General features: G+C 36.0%; 1 protein-coding gene across 4 annotated transcripts in view; it reads right to left on the reverse strand.

Moving 5' to 3' along the window:
* The window catches only part of LOC127685016 (ubiquitin-conjugating enzyme E2 pex4-like), a 144,137-nt gene that overhangs the window by 34,529 nt on the left and 91,142 nt on the right, over positions 1-18,466 (reverse strand). The window contains exons 6-9 of one of the 4 annotated variants that reach the window (XR_007977777.1): positions 16,769-16,871; positions 9,639-9,743; positions 6,717-6,814; positions 881-1,018 (exon numbers count right to left, since the gene is read on the reverse strand). Coding sequence is in view for 1 of the 4 variants with exons in the window: in XM_052181749.1 (XP_052037709.1) it covers positions 6,717-6,814; positions 9,639-9,673 (133 nt within the window). In the remaining 3 variants the exon portion in view is untranslated. Of the gene's footprint in view, positions 1-880; positions 1,061-6,716; positions 6,815-9,638; positions 9,744-16,768; positions 16,872-18,466 lie in introns of those variants that run through there. The other 3 variants (XR_007977776.1, XM_052181749.1, XR_007977778.1) reach the window with 3 other exon arrangements.

Below are 18,466 nucleotides of genomic sequence, written 5' to 3' on the forward strand. Positions count from 1 at the left end.
CCGAGACAGGGTTTCTCTGTGTAGCTCCAGCTGTCCTGGAACTCACTCTGTAGACCAGGCTGGCCTCAAACTCAGAAATCCACCTGCCTCTGTCTACCAGAGTGCTGGGATTACAGGCGTGCACCACCACCGCCCGGCAACAAACCAACTTTTAATAAACAAGTAGATACCAGGAAATGCTCACAAAAATACTTAGCCTTTATTTCTCTTTCCTATAACAACCATTCAAAGAATGCAGAGACAATAGTAATTTTTAATTTTTATTTTTTCAAAGTAAAAAAAAGGCCTCAGCCGGGCGGTCGTGGCGCATGGCTGTAATCCCAACACTCTGGGAGGCAGAGGCAGTCAGATTTCTGAGTTCAAGGCCAGCCTGGTCTACAGAGTGAGTTCCAGGACAGCCAGGGCTACACAGAGAAACCCTGTCTTGAAAAAACCAAAAACCAAAAAAAAAAAAAAAAAAAAAAAAAAAAAACCAAAAAAGACCTCAAACCAAGACAACTACAAGATAATTTTATGAACATATATCATAATGAAATCCATTATTTTGAATACTAATGAAAAGGAATAGATTTTAATTGTTCTTACTAAAAAATTAGTGAGGGAATTAATGCATGCCAACTAGATCAAATTTGCTATGGCACAGTATCTAGATATTGTGCAATATCTGGCTTCTCATAACCGTATTTATCCTACATATTTCAAAATAATCCATTATACATAGATTATACAAAATAATCCATTATACATAATAAATTTTTATTTTTATGAAAATGTGGACACAAAGAGATTCATATACGTAGTAAGTTTCATGTTGAGTTTTATTAAGAGAGAATAAAAAAGGTAAAGGATAGAAGGAGCAGTTATTAGGCAAATACCTTACCGCAGCATCTACATTTGCAGGTGAGTCTCCATTAGGATCTGCCAGCATAGAAATGACACTAATCATGATGGTTTCCACAGTATGGATAGGTAACCAGCGTTCCTCTGGCTTCTCATAACCATATTTATCCTCCCCAGGCTCATGAAGAAATGAAATGCAAAACATCACCATTTTTATCAACTGTAAAATTATAGAATAAGAATTGTTTAAATTTGGTTACACATAATCTATTACAAATGCATAATCTGTTACTTATGCATATAAAACATTATTTACATGGAGATTTCCTAAATGTAATCTACTAACTTTTAAGAATGTTACAGATTAACTATATTTTACATTCTTTAAAATTACAAGTAATTGCAGACCTCCACTGCTGTCCCTGATTCAAAGGACATGCCGTCTCTTTTCTACTTCTCCAATTCTTTATTCTCAGCATTTACAGTTGTCTTTCTCAAATTCTAGTTAAGATGGTCCTCAAGGTTCAGCAAATAAAAATTTTAAAGGGGGAGGGTGATATAATAATAATAAAAATTAACAGACTCAAAGAAAGACACACATTGGAGAGATATCTCAGTGATTAGAAGCATTGGCCATGAGCTGGAGAAATGGCAGCGGCTAAGAGCACTGACTGCTCTTATAGAGGTCTTGAGTTCAATTCCCAGCAACCACATGGTGGCTCACAACCAAATGTAGTAAGATATGATGCCCTCTTCTGGTATGTCCTAAGTCTGATATAGTGTACTCACATATATAAAATAAATAAATATATCTTTAGAAACACTGGCTGCTCTCACAGAAGACCAGAGTACGATTCTGAGAACTCACATGAGAGTTCACACCCTACAGTCCCAGAGAATCTGACACCCTTTTCTGGCCTCTGTGGATACCAGGCATGCATGTGGTATACAGACATATATATATATGACATTTATATATATATATAAAAGCAAAACATCCACATACTAAAATTAATAAAATAGGGGCTAGAGAGATGTTGCAGTGGTTAATAACACTGGGGCTCTTGCAGAGGACCTAAGTTTAATTCCCAGCACCCACAAGGCAATTCACAATCATCTGTAATTCTGCTTCCAGGGGAGCCAACACCTTTCTCCAACATCCATAGGTACATGGTACACATACATATATGCAGACAGAACACTCATAAACATAAATATACACAATAACAAAAGCTTTAAAATAAATAAGTGATACTCATAATCTACTTCACAAACTCATTTTAAATGCAAGTTCCATATAGTAACAGTCAGTGGGGGTAGAAATACAGAAATATCCTCAATTTTATAGGGGATAAAGATAGACACAACTATATCTCACTTTGCACTATTTTATCCAAAAGTAAATATTCTCAAAAAATCCTACAGTGTTAATCTATAAACATATTCAAATAATTATATCAGCAATTAATAAAAGTAACTTTTCACAGTAAATGTCTTCTGTCAAAAATACTATTATTACTTGAAGAAGTTTACAAAACAAGTAGGAATAAATAAATTTTCTGAGTATAAAAAGATTTCAATCAGTAATAACATATGTATGCTTGTTTGGTTGGCTGTTGTTTTGAAAGAGTTTTAACTGTCCCTGTTAGCAATCTTCCTATCCCAACTCATGGTTAAAGAACACAGGGAGACTGAGGGAATAGGGAGAGACAGAAACAGAAAGAGGGAGGGAGGAAAGGAGGGAGGGTGGGTGTTTGTATGTCAAGGGATATAAAATTAATCAATCCAACAAGTACTTTTGGAAGCCCTACTGTAAAGCAAAATTACTCTTCACATGTAATCAAAAACTCATGTTTTTGCTGATTTATACAGAAACTTTCCTTTAACTGAGGTTTCTCTTCTTAACCCACTCCCATGGCTTGTGAAATCCAACAAAATGGAATTAACAAATAAAAAAGGAACAGTATTAAACATTGTAACATTCAGCCCAAAATGTTGTTTTTGTTTTCCACTACGTTTTACAAAATAAGGAACTGTCTTTGAAAAAATGAGATTGAATAATTGTATATAATTCCATCAGAAGGAATCTACTTAAGATCAAGATTTGGAAGATAGGAACTGAAGGGTATATGTAGCTCAGAGAAAAGAGGACTTGCCCAGAATGCATAGCCTTGGTCCCACATCCAGCATCCTATAAACCAGTCATGACAGCACATATTTATAAGTTCAACACTCAAGAGGTAAACATAAATAGAAAGATTAGTAGTTCAAGGATATCCTTAGCTGCAAGATCAAGGCCAGCCTGGAATGCATGAGACCTTGTATCAACCCCCAACCCCCAAATCATTAATGGGTCTGTTAAGATTACTCCATTGTTAAGAGTATTCGCTGTTCTTCCAGAGGACTTGAGTTTGATTCCCAGCAACTATGTGGCAGCACAACCTTATATAATTGTAGTCCTAGGATATACAAAACCCACTTTTGTGATCTTGAGGCACCAGGTACACATATACAAGGACCCACCTACATGCAGGCAAAGCACCCATACACACAGAACAAATTAATAATAATATAGTGTGGTGGCCCATGCCTTTAATCACATAATATAGGAGGTGGAAGCAGACAGATTTCTGAGTTCCATGCCAGCCAAGGGTAGATGATAAGACCTGATAGATAGATAAATAGATAAGATAGATAGATAAGATAGGTAGAATAGATAAGATAGATAGATAAGATATATAGATAAGACAGATAAGATAGATAGATAGATGATAGATAAGATAGATTAGATAGATAGATAGATACATAGATACATAGGATAGATAAGATAGATAAGATAGATAAGATAGATAGGATAGATAGATAGGATAGATAGATGATAGATAGATAATAGATAGATAAGATGGATAGATAAGATAGATAGATAGATGATAGATAGATAAGATAGATAATAGATAGACAGATAAGATAGATAGATAGATAGATAGATAGATAGATAGATAGATAGATAGATAGATAAGATAGATAGATAGATAGATAGATAGATAGATAGATAGATAGATAGATAGATAGGTAGATAGATAGGATGGGTGGATACATACATACATACATACACACATACATACATACATACATACATACATACATACATACATAAGCAAACACCACAATAATAATAATAACAATTTTAAAAGAAAATTACTTTTAAAAAGCAATCATTTGGTAGAACAGTAATGGTGAATGTTTTTTGTCCCAGTACTCAGAAGGCAGAGGCAGGAAGATCTCTAAGAGTTAGAGGCCAGTCTAGTTTACAGAGTGAGCTCCAGAACAGCCAGGACTACACAGAGAAACCCTGTCTCAAGAAACAAAAACAATTACTAGTCATTTAAATTTGAATCATTTTAGATTTAAAGCTATAGAATCTTAAAATATTTTAATTTTACACGTCACTTCAAAAATGAGAATATCTATCTCATTAATTAACAGATTAATATCTGTTGACATGAAATTTATTTTTATTGTACTATATATAGCAAATAAAATTACAATTTTTTCCATTTCTCAGTTAAGAATTAAAAATCACAATGATACACAATTACAACCACTATACATCTTCCTCAAATCAAATTGCCTATACAAATTCTTTACTTTCCCTAAATCTTCAGTGTCTAAAATGCCCCATTCTATTTTAATTAAATATTTCACTGAAGCAGAATCACACAATCAGTTTTGTTCTTTTAAATTTGTCATATTTCAATTATCATGTCTTCAAGATTCATCATTAAATGTTGGTAGAATGCATTCCAAGTTGAATGACCAAAATTAGAATCATGCCGAATCACACTTTTAAAATAAATATGTCATTTATATAGTCATCAGAAATAAACACTGATGCCATTATGGCTGTCTTATTCAAGACAAAAGTTCTTCTATACTGACACTGTTTAAATTCTAGTGATCTCTGATTTAAGCAACGTTTCCAAAAGTATGTTGAATGACAACTATGTTCTCTGTGAGATGTTAATTATTAACTCTATAGCTAGCTGTACACTTAATATTTACATTTATTTTGCCAAAATGCTCTTAATTCCCCATACAATGTTTTGTCTGTTATTTTTTCCCTTTCATCTCATTGCTCTTTACAAATGGATTTATTTCTAATACTAAATCCACTTGAAAACCCTGTATGAAAGCTAGGCATGACAGTACAAATCTTTAATTCCAGCACATGACAGGCAAAAGCAGGATAATTTCTGAGTTTAATGCCAGCCTGATCTACATACATAATTTCAGGCCAGCCAATGTTACAGTGACAACCTGTCTCAAAAATAAAAGAACCAACCAACCAAACAAACAAACAAAAAAAAACTAAACCAAAATGACAAACAAGTAAAAACCAACAACAGAAGAGAGAGAGAGGTCTAAACTGACATACATCTAAGCTACACAAATTACTATTTGCTATGTAGTGTTTTTGGAAATTATTTTATTATTATTATTGTGTGTATCTATGAACACATAGGCCACAGACCATGTGCAGAGGCCAGAGCATAACTTAGTGGAATGCGATCTCTACCTCTATATGGATTCCAGGGATCAAACTCAGATTACTAGGCTTCCATGGCAAGAACTTTAACTCACTGAACAATTTTACCAGCTATCTCCATAATAACTTTAACACCCAACACATTATTCATCTAGTTGAAGCATACAATCCAATTGTTTCTATATAGTACACTTCTCAGTTATACAACCAAAGCACACACATTTTTAGGAACTTTTGTCATCATTACCACCCCCACAAATTCTTTTATAATCTATATTGACCCTTCTCCCCTTCAAGCTGTCCAGCAGTCCTAAACAACCATGAATATACTCTTCAGAGTTGCATATTCTTGAAATTTCATAAGTGGAATTATTAAATGATTGCTTCCATCTGTTTGTTAATTTGAAAAAAATATTTATTTTCCATGTATGAACATATGCCTGTGTATGGCCGTGCATGTGAAGGCAGACACTGACAGATACCAAAGGCATCTGGTTTCACTTTTTTGTTACCAAATCATACCAAACACTTTTATAAATCAAATCACGTTTCATTATATGTATATGCAGTATTTTGCTTTTACTTTCATCAACTGATAGGCACTAGTATTATGGCTAACTTTTAGCCATAACTTTTTAGCTAACATAAATAATTCTGCAATCTATAAGATTTTGGGATACACCTTTACAACTTTCTTTGTTATATAGCTAGAAGAGTACATGTTTGCATCATCACCACATACATTTTATGCAATGTTGAAGAGCAAATCTAAGATTTTGTGCATGCTAGGTAAACACTCCCAGAGTGTGGTAGTGGCTCTTGCCTGTAAGCCGACCAATTGGCAACTTAAGACACAAAGATTACCAAAAGTTCAAGGCAAAATTTAGCTACATAGTGAGGTCCATGTTGATCTGGAACTCAAGCCTGCTACTCCTCATCTCCAAACAAAGCAGAAAACTACGAAAAAAGAAAGAAAAGGGAAGGAAGGAAAGGAAGGAAGGAAGGAAGGGAAGGAAGGAAGGAAGGAAGGAAGGAAGGAAGGAAGGAAGGAAGGAAGGAAGGAAGGAAGGAAGGAAGGAAGGAAGGAAGGAAGGAAGGAAGGAAGGGAAGGAAGGAAGGAAGGAAGGAAGGAAGGAAGGAAGGAAGGAAGGAAGGAAGGAAGGAAGGAAGGAAGGAAAGTACCTAAGAACCTTTGTATTTAGAGTCAATTACAAGACCATATGCACAAAAAAACCATAAAATCACTTAGCACTTTTACTGAGATAGTTGTGAAATCTTTAGTGACAGATCATTAAACTTGCAAATGTGAAAATAAAATTAGAAAACTTACCATTTGGGGGCCAAATATCTGTAATGAATTTCATTTTAGGAGGCTGGAGGGGATAATCTTTTGGGAAAATGAGATAAGCCTTAAAAACACCACCTTCACTGAAAAAATAAAAGAAAAACCAGGTTCATGAATTTAAGTTATTCTTTATAAGTACTCAATCAGACAAATAAAAGGGTACAGATGATAAGCCAACAAAAAAGGTAGACAAAAATACTAGTTTCCTAAATACAAATACACAATTTAATAAACTACTATAAGTTCTGCTTTGCTAAACTCTCAGGTAATTAGTAAAACTAAAAGGAACACTTGGAAACAGAGGTGTCCAGATCAGATTATTGGTGATATGGTAAAAGTCTTTTCAGTATATGTCTTCAAATGAAATTCAGGAAGTTTAATCTTGTCTACATGATTCAATTTGCTGAATTTTCTATATTGGTTTCAAATAATCTTTCTTCTATGCTCTGGTCATACCCAGACCTCTTTCTCATCTTAAAGTTTAGGCATATATTTTGTGATTTCCCTTTCTGGTATCAGATTGCCATACTTCTATTTATCTCGTTTGTTCATTTCATCATATATTAAAACTTCATTAGAAGGACAGTAATAAATAAAAAACGTCTCCCAGAGAGGTTTTATACTACTAACTTTCCAGAATGGAAATGCTGCAATATTGATACTCTGTCTGTACTATCTAATGTACTACCCAGTAACACTCTGAAAATGGCTTGTGTCTTGGTTAGTTTTTATTATCTACTTGACCCTAGAACCACCTGAAAGGAGAACACTTCCATTAAAGAATTTTCTGGGTCATATTTGCCTATGATAATGTCTGTGAAAGATTGTCATGACTGATGACTGACATGGGAGGACCCAGTCCACTGTGAATAGCAATCCCTGAGCAGATGAATTATGTGAATGCTAACTGGAGACTACAGAAATTATTCAATTGTTAAGAGTACTTATTCTTGCAGAGGATATAGGTTTGATTCCCAGCACCCAAATGGCAACTCACAAGTAACTGTCCATACAGCTAGAAGAAATCAAGTCAGCCTTAGGAAGCAAAAATGACTAAATGGTGATATTCACATGGAATTCTAGCACCTGATATCTAGCTCAAGGTCATCCTGGGCTACACAGCAAGACCCAATCTCTAAAAGGTGTATATTAGACTGATAAGATGGTTCAGGAAATAAAGGCACTTGATACACAAGCCTGACCCCTGAGCTCTGTCACCAAAACCTACTTAAAGATGGATGGAAAGAACAAACTCTACAAATTTGTCACCTGGCCTCTTTATCTATGCTGTGGAGCACATACCCACATACACATTATGCACACTCACACTAATAAGTAATTTTTAAAAGATGGGGACAGATGTTTGTACACTGACATAAAAATAGAAACAGAGCTGTGGTCACAGCCAAGTGGTTAAGGCAATAGACTAGAAATCCCTTCTCCAAGCACAGGTTCCAATCCTGCTGACTATTTGCTGGTCTGTTTAAGCCCATGTGTAATGTTAACACTCAACAGAATGCTGTTCTTCATCCTTCAAGTTTGGGGGAAGTCTCTAGTCACTGTGGTTATGAGCTTGGAGGATTGTAGTGTGGGATTATGAATAGAGATATTGCTATATATGTATACTAAAAAAAAAGTGAGGGCCTGGAGAGATGGTTCAGCAGTTCGAGCACTCATTGATTGCTCTTCCAGAGGTCCTGAGTTCAATTCCACATGGTGGTTCACAACCATCTGTAATGGGATCTGATGTCCTCTGATATATGTGAAAATAGCTACAGTGCATTCATAAACATAAATTAATCTTTAAAAAGAATATAGGAAAGAAAAAATGGCAGAGATCCTATCTCAAAAGAAAAAAGCCAGGCTCTGAGTTGGAAGCCAGCCTGGTTTCCAGAGTGAGTTCCAGGACAGCCAAAGATACATAGTGAAACCCTGTCTCAAAAACAAAATCAAATGATGATGATGATGATGATGACAGCAATAATAACAATAAGAACAACACGTTACATGTAACAGTTATCAACTGTAGGATATAAGACATGGGATCCTTTTAATGTGCTTTGCACATTTCAGTACAGATTGAAATTTTAATTATAAATACTGGATTTTATTACTTTTTTCTGCTTAAAAAATGTTTGAGATTATTTAGCAGTTGAGGGAACTAGCTGATATTCCAGAAAACCAGGGTTTAATTCCCAACACACACAGAGACAAGCATCTGTAACTCTAATTCCAAGGCTATCAGCCGCCCTCTTCTGGACTCCATAGGCACTGCATGCACAGGGTAAACATTAAAGGGGACGTGGGGAGCTAGGGCGTGCTATTAATATAAAATATTTCCAAATAGTAAGGAGGTAAGCTGAGGGCTCAGAGTCTGAAAAGAAAATCACACTTGATGAAAACAGTAAGAAAAAGTTCATAAAAGATTAAATGGAAAAATGGTAAAGCGCACAATGAAGGGGATAATTTGGTGAAAAAATTAACATTTATATATGGAGAGTCTGTGTGGTTGTGCATGCTTGGCAACTCAAGGTGATTCTCATAAGTTCAAGGCCAGCCTAGTCAAATAATAAAGACCATATCAGCCTGAGAAAGATCTTTTCTCTTGATTTTAAGGCTGGGGGATTAAAAGAGGGTGGTACATAATACAAATAAAGGTCTCTAAAAAAGGAATAAAACTAGTTTCTGAGGCAATGGGAGGAGACTAGCAGAAAGACAACTAGGAACAGAGGTCCTCTAATATATAGCAAGGTACTGAAGGCTAGTCTTGGATACATGAGACCCGGCCTCCAAATAATAAGTCATCAGAAATTAGCTAGAAGTGAAAAAAATAAAATAAAGCTAGTATAAAGCATAACCATGAAAAAGGAACGATGTAAGGCTGGAGGAATGACACAGAGCACTTACTACTCTTGCAAAGGCTCAGTTCTCAGCATCTGCATGTGGCAGCTCACAGCTGCCTGGTCCTCCAATTTCAGGGATCCAGTGCCTTCTTCAGGCCTCCAGGGGCACCTGCACCCATGTGATGTTTATATTACTCATTCAGACACATGAACACAATCTTTTTAGTTTTTTTTAAAAGCTGTTTTTTTCCCATGGAGGAATGAACATAAAAGGTAGCACAGATATCAAGGATTAAAAAGAAAGTAATTAGTCTTAAAAATAAGCATTTTAAAATAAGAGTAGAAAATAAGTAGACAGACAGAATTTGAGAAAGCTAGAAATCCATAAAAGAGCCAAGAATATATGTAAAGGGGTATTAGAAAAGTCTCTACAAAATATCTGTACCTCATTTCTCCCAGGTCACTTCATTTTGGTTGATTTAATTCATTCAAAAGCTTCACAATATCTGACTGGAATTCTCATGCTAAAAAGTAGCTACTGCCCCTCTAAATTGTGTAATTAAATAAGTAATTGTCAAATTTACTTAATAGTGTTGCCCTAAAAAATTTTAAGGCAGAAGTTTTTCTAATAATTACGCTAGTTCTCAAATGTTTTTTTTAAAATGGATTCACTTATCCTCTACTTTACCTAAGGATCATCTACCTGTGCCTCTCCTACCTCACTTTACCCACTCCCCAAAAAAACCACCTTACATAAATAAATAAATAAAATAATTAATAAATTAAAAAATTAAAAAAAAACCCACCTGGCTTAGTGGCAGCCAATTTGTGAGTATACAAACTTTCAATGTCAAGTTAGGACAGAGGAACTAAAAAACTCATAGGTAAAAATCACAAAGTAGACAGACAGACTGTATTTATTATTGTTCACACATAAAAAGATTTGACTATGGGGACGAAAAAAGACATTGAAGTAGCAGTGAAGTAAAAATATTTCTCCATGTAGAAAGTATTGGTAGAACAATTAACATGATGTTAAGGAATTATATAACCAACTGCTGAACATTTGAAAACCAAGGTCATATTTCTGGCACAAAACCTCCTTTTGTTATTTTTGTAAATTAAATCACAAAAGTCTTAACTGGGTATGGCACATGCCTATAATCTAGCATTGGAAAGTATGAGGCAGAAGGCCTACTGAATTTAAAGTAACCCAAACTACATATCAAGACCCCCTTTTCAATTAAAAACAAAAACAAAAAACTCTATTTTGGCGTTCAGAATCTGTCAGTGGTCCAGCACTTGCCTAAAGAGCTTGGTCCTTTCTTTCCAAATGTTATACACATAAGAAAAGTTACTTGGAGGAAGCGGTTTGGGTCAAGATAGGGTTTCGCTCTGTAGCACTGACTGTCCTAGAATTCTCTCTATAGACTAGGCTGGCCTCAAATTCAAAGATCAGCTTGTCTCTGCCTCCTCCCAAATGCTGGGATTAAAGCCATGCACCACCAAACCTGGCTAAGAAAATCTATTCTTGGCAGCACTAGAAAAATTCAATATTGGATACAGATTTTAAAAACATTATGCTAGGTGAAGATGGGTAAAATAACTACATGTCTTAGGGTTTTACTACTGTGAACAGATACCACGACCAAGGCAAGTCTTATAAAAGGCAATATTTAATTGGGGTTGGCTTACAGTTTAGAGGTTAGTCCATTGTCATCAAAGCAGGAATCCAGATACTCACTGGTACAGGAGAAGCTGAGAGTTATATATCTTCATCTGAAGGCAGCTAGTAGGGCTGACTTCGAGGCAGCTAGGGTGAGGGTCTTAAGCTCACACCCACAGTGACACACCTATTCCAACAAGGCCACACCTCCTAATAGTGCCACTGCTTGGAACAAGCATATAAGCCATCACACTACATAAATACTCAGTAACTATCAATCTTTTTGTTTTGTTTTTCAAGATGTTTCTCTCTGTAACAGCCCTGGCAACTATCAGTCTTAAAGTAACACTTAAATGTACTAGGCACTGATTACACAGACTGTAAATAGTGTGGAGTGTCCTTTAGTAATTAAGTGAAGGTTAGTTATACTATCACAAAACAGCATACCATATTTTTACAGAATTTTGGCATAACACTTTCTCTGAGTTAACACCTCAGACCACTATCACTGAGATTTAAATACCACTCAAATCCATGCCAACTTATTTTCAATCAGTCTATCCTCTTCACATTATTGAAATAACTACAAGATCACTTTCTTGCACTTAAGTCAATAAGTGCTTTTTAAGAACATACTATAAAGTACTTAGAATTAACAGCCTTGTAAATGTCATTTAAGTCTGTCTGCTTTTCCTTGTCTTCTTTATCTTTTTTTTTTATTCGATATATTTTTTACTTCCATTTCAAATGATTTCCCCTTTTCTGGCTCCCCACTCCCCGAAAGTCCCATAAGCCCTCTTCCCTCCCCCTGTTCCCCCATCCACCCCTTCCTTTAAGGTTTATTTATTTTATATATGAGTACATTGCAGCTATCTTCAGACACACCAGAAAAGAGCATCAAATCCCATTAACGATGGTGGTGAACCACCATGTAGTTGCTGGGAATTGAACTCAGGACCTCTGGAAGAGCAAGCAGTCAGTGCTCTTAACTGCTGAGCCATCTCTCCAGTCCTTTATCTTTCTTTTGTAAGCACACTTCCCTAACACAGTAGTTCTTAACCTTCCTAATGTTGCAATCCTCATGTTGTGGCGACCTCCAACAATAAAATAATTTTTTGCTGCTACTTCATGACTGTAATTTTGCTTTTGTTATGAATCATAAATGTAAATATGATATGCAGGATGGTATCTGATATGACCTCTATGAAAGGGTCATTCAACCACCACAAGGGGTTGTGCCTCACAGGTTGAGAGCCACTGCCTTACCACTTGGCCTTTTCCCCAACATTTTGTGCTTCCTTACTCTTTTTCTAAGCTCCCTCCCACCCTCCACCACAGCCATGTAAACTAACCTCTTATGTGGACAGTTTAAATGGCAGGGTCTTCTCCTTCTCTCCTTCGTTGTCCTCCACTAAGAAGCTATTAAGATTTAGTTTGCCAGATCTCAGGTTTTTCTTTCAAACTCTAATAAAATTGTCCTAGTACCTATCTCCCCCAACAAGTAACATTTTAGAAAGCTTCCATTTATAAAGTCTTTCCCTGTCCTTTGTCCTGACACCTTTCTAGCTATTTTCTCAGGACCTGTCCCAGGCACACGGTCTCTTCTTCCCTAAACAAAAGTTATAGATTTCAGAAAAGCACTGGATAAAGTGGCCAGTGTCTCATTAGTACATTCAAAGTTGCCACAAACATGTCTGCTATTCACATTACAAACCAACAGCCAACACTTTTAGAAACATACAGTGAGAAATACATTTTATAACCCACAACCAGAGTTGAATAGATGGCAGATGGTTCAGCAGTTAACAGCATTGATCTGTTTGAGGAGTCAGGTGGCTCACAACCACTACAAGCACAGTTCCAACGAGATCTTACAAGTTCAACCTCTGAGAAGCAACTCCACTCACATACACATACCTACACAGAGACCTGTATATGTACTGGGTTGGCTTGATATTGCTTGTATTCTAGTGCTAATACTGGTTCCTCAAGACTAGTATTAGCATTGCTCCAAAGACCAGAGAGTCCTAAAGTAGAGTCAATTGATGCTATGTGACCTGGGCCCCAAGTTATTTCCCATTGGTAAATAAAGATGCTCACAGCCTACAGACATAGGCAGGGATTAGGATTCCAGGGCTGGTGGTCAGAGGAAAACCTTGAGAAAGGGAAAGAAGGAAGTGAATGGAGGAGAAGCTGCCACCAGTTAGATTAATCTTGAAGTAATGGCCATGTTGTATGGCCAGTTAGAGTTAAGTGCAACCCAGAAGAAACATGGCAAATTATATAATAGGACTATTGGCTGGGAAACAGAAATAATAGTATAGAGGATAGATATCTCCCCAGCTCTTAATGCTGATTAAGGTTTATTACAAATACAAAGTTTGAGTGTGTCTTTTATCCAGGAACTGAATGATCAAAGGAGGGTAGAAACTCGGGATTGGGATTTAAAATTTCTACAACATGAGCACATAATTATAGATAATAAAAATAAGCTGGGCAGTAGTTATACATGCCTCTAATTCCTGCACTCAAGAGACAAAAGCCAGCAAATTTCTGAGTTTGAGGCCAACCTGGCCTCACACACGTGCGCGGGGAGGGGGCAGTAAAATGGGGTGTTAATAAAAAGAATGAGCTGTTAACTAAAATGGTCTTACTATATGGACTTTATATGAGACAGGGTATCACTATGGAGCCCTGCTGCATGGTGCTGGGATTAAAAGTTTGCACCACATGCTCGAGTAGCTATCTTTTAAAAACCCAGAAGTGTGTGTGTTTGTTGATCAACTAATAATACTTGACACAAATGCATGTAAGGATAAAAAATTCAGTGATCCCTTAAGAGTTGAAGCTTTAAGCCTGGATTCCTAAACAATGTTCCATAAGAACTTGGTTTAGGAGAATAATTCTCATTATTTTATAGCTACACTAAGGGTAAAGGAATCCTATCATCAAAATGTTCCTCTGTATCCCCTAGAGGTACTATGCCTGGAGGGAATAAAACCAAACACTATTTTAAACACAGAAGAATAAACATGAAGAACAGACCAGAACTGTGTTAGGATCATAGACCAGGTTACTTACATAGAATGATTTGCAAAATTTATAAAGTTTACCTCAAATAACAATGTGATTGTGAGGGAGTTATCTCTAAACTGGTTTCCGGTGGCTACTGGCAGCTATGAAAGAATCCTAATGCCATGCCATGACCAGATTCACCTAAATCAACTGGCAAAACTGATGGATGCAAATATATCAATTTTAAAAGAAACATATGTTGTTTTCAAAGAAACATATGAAGCCGGGCAGTGGTGGCGCAAGCTTTTAATCCCAGCACTTGGGAGGCAGAGGCAGGCGGATTTCTGAGTTCAAGGCCAGCCTGGTCTACAGAGTGATTTCCAGGACAGCTAGGGCTACACAGAGAAACCTGTTTCAAAAAACCAAATCCAAAAACAAAAACAAAAACAAAACAAACATATGAGCAACAATGACTGCTAAAAACTATAACAAAGCATGAACCACCCTTTGTCCACTGTGTAAAACATGAACTCCCACATTGCTTTAACTTTTTCCTCTCTTTTTCCACCTTATTTTTGAGGGAGCTTCCCTCATTTCTGCCAAATGTCTACTCCAAGATAACTGGGTTAATTCTCCTATTTCTATCTCTCATCTTGCAACAGGAGTGTTGGGATCACAAACACAGGCTACTACATTACACTTTTTTTACATGGGTTCTGGGAATTGTCATCACATTTCTATAGCAAACATTTATTGAGTCATCTTCACCAGCCCTTCTTTTTATATATATCCACTTTTTGAATATATATATATATATATATATATATATATATATATATATATATATATATTCAAACAGCTACTTGAGGGCTAGGGGGAAGGACTTACAAGAAGGAAGTGCAGTCCCAAAGAATTGCAGATGTAAAGATCTGTTATCATTCTCTAGCTCATTCGCCTCATTTTCAACAACTGGTAGTCAGTTAATAAGTTATTTTATGTCCTAACACTAAACTAACAAAATATAGTCTTATAAACTATACTCTGTGAAGACCAGGTTATAAAATTATTAAAATAGACCTTGAAAGTTCCCTTAAGTCATAAAACACAGATATACAGAATACATTCTATGTAAAAATCTCAGGGCCAGAGAGATGTCTCATTAGTTAAGAGTACTGGCTGTTCTTCCAGAGGCCCTAGGTTCAATTCCCAGCACCTATTGGTGGACAGGTCACAGCCATCTATAAGTACAGTTCTAGAGGTTCCCATGCCATCCACCTCCTCAGATACCAGACAAACACAGTGAATATATATGCATGCAAAACACCATACACATAGATATTAATTGACTTAATTACATTAAAAGGAACTGTTTTTAAAAAGAAAAAAATTGCAATCTTATTCTTTAATAAATAAGGCATTAAGAACAGTAAAACTGGGGCTGGAGAGGTAGCTAAGCAGTTAAGAGTACTGGCTGCTCTTCCAGGGGACCTGGGTTCAATTCCCAGAGCCCACATGGCAGCTCACACTTGTCTATAATTCCAGTTCCAGGAGATCAAACACCCTCACACAGAGCTACATGAAGTCAAAACACTAATGAACATAAAAGAAAAATAAATTATTTTTAAAAAGTGGTGTTAAAAAAATAGTAAAACTGTCATCCTTAATTATGGTGTTTCCTTTGGGGTCAAGGCATGGTAAACATAAGAAGGAAAATCATTTCCATAGGGAATTGAACCTAGGACCTCAGTACTCTTAACTACTGAGAAATTTCTCTAAATTGCATAGGACTTTTTTCTCTTTTGGCTGGAGCAATGGCTCAGAGGTTAAGAGCCTCTAAAGGATTTGAATTTGATCTTAATACTCATAGCAAACAGTTTATAATCAGGTGTTACTCCAGCTCCAGGGGATCCAACAGCTATGGCCTCCTAGTGCACCTTCATTCACATGAACATAATCTCACAGAAGCACACATAAATATATAATTAGAGATGAAATTTTCTCTTCTCCTCCAAGCTTACAAAAATTAATATCCTAAATTATAGAAGGGGTGTGTGTGTGTGTGTGTGTGTGTAAATTATTTACAGTCAGGCAATAGTAGCACATAGCACACATCTTAAATCCCAGGATTCAGGGGGCAGAACCACGCAGATCTCTGATTCTGAGGTTAATCTGGTCTACAGAGAAAGTTCCAGGACAGCCAGGGCTACACAGAAAAACCCTGTGTGTGTGGGGGGGGGGGAGGGGGGGAGGGTTACATATAACCTCACTAGAAAAAGCTTTTCATAACATATTTATTCCAGCAGCAACATAGCTTAAATTTCTGAAGCTATCTTTTTAAAAACATGTTTTAGACATTAGAGCTTCAAGCATAACACAAAGGCTCTACACATGATCACATTGAAATGATACTCGATATAACCATTTTGCTTGCTACTTTAGAATTTTTTTCAATTTTCAAAATTAAGTTTTAATTTTAGTTGAAGGAGTGAAGATGTCAGTTCCAGTATACTTACTAAAGTGTATCTGGAGGACCAATAATAAGGACTTCCCAACGATAGAGATCATTGTCGTCTATTAAACCTGCTGAAAAGCCTCCCACTGGATTTTTGTTGAGTTCTGTGGAAAAAGAAAATTTCAATAAAAACTTTAAAACAGTTTTTCTCCAACAGGTAAAGTATGACCATAAATAAGCTATAAACTATGAAAACTATTAAAATGCTGCTTCATAACTATAACATTTCCATACAACAAGGAAGCCATGGGTATATTAACCTATCCAGATGGAATTGTTTTGTCTTCCTACATCTACCTTGGGATTCAACCAAAGCTCTTAGCATTCTGGGTAGGTTTTATGAGAGGCAATCAAAATGCAAATAAGGCTGATTCTCACAAGAGATTTTAGTTGAAAGAAAATCAAAAGTCAAATCAAATCAGAAATGGCAAGTTTTCTATAGCCTTTAAGACTAATTCTTAAAAAAACAACCAAAAGCACTTTTACGTCAGAATTGCCGAGTGTTTTCAACTCTTACTTACATTAACATCTGTCTGATTGCCATGATGCCTTGAGGTACATTCAACTATGCAACAGGAATAGCTTTCTAAGAATAGCTGGTGCCTACAGAAATAGTGATGGTATCATAAGATTCTTCTCTTCTAAACAGTGTTCTGCCATGAAGAATAGATGATGAGGGCAGAAAATTAAGAATCGAGACAAGGAACTAGTAAGGTAGAAAAACAAAGGCCAACAAAGGATCATCAAACAACAGGTTAGGAAGAGTATAACCTTAAGAGTTTACAGAGATGGATGTAATAAAATAAGGATGTCTTTGTAATGGGCAGATCGCATGAGTTTTTCAAATAGCCTTAAGTAAGTGTAACTGACATTAGAGGTATACTATATATACCTATAGGTATATATAATAGGTATACTATATAATTTGATACTTTTAATATACTATCATCTTTGAAGGCAGGATAAGAATCATGATAGTAAGTATACACAACAATCACCAGAAAAGTTATTATTTTGTCAAGAGAGCTGAGGACTGACTGATTCAAACTGGGCAGTGAGTAAGGACAAAACATGTTTAAGAGCAGTTTAGAAAGGACTTGCCAGAAATCTAAATGAGTACATGATTCTCATACAGTACTTGCCCATCATCAAGATAAGCCATCTAATCATGAAAGCAAATATAATACAACACAGAGTACTATAAAATGCCAAACAGTGTGCTGGTAACTATGGAAGCACTAACTCCATAACTTTGAGCAATCAAAGGTGGTTTTAGTTCAACAATTACAACTTCATATAGGGCTATTAGGTCCATCTTCATTTGTCAATCTACTGGAATTTGAAATTACTTGGGAGACACACCTCTTGTGCATGTCTGAGGGTGCTTCTAAAACAGTTTAATTTGGAATGTGGTTGGAACTATTCTAAAAGGATTGTGAAACAGAATACAAGACTCATACCCACTCCCATCATTTTACTGCTGTCACATTGCAGCTATCATACCTTACCAAGCATGACGAACTAAATAATTGATGAACCATAAACAATTCTTCCTAAAGCTGTTTTGATCAATTATTTTGTCCAACTAACAATAAAGTAATTAATGTACATCACAACATGCAGACAACAACAACAAAATGATAAAAATAAAGAATTAAATTGTATTTTAACACAAAGAACTTCTTTTCTTGGATTTTGA

This window comes from Apodemus sylvaticus, chromosome 5, assembly GCF_947179515.1.
Source record: "Apodemus sylvaticus chromosome 5, mApoSyl1.1, whole genome shotgun sequence".
NCBI lineage: Eukaryota > Metazoa > Chordata > Mammalia > Rodentia > Muridae > Apodemus > Apodemus sylvaticus.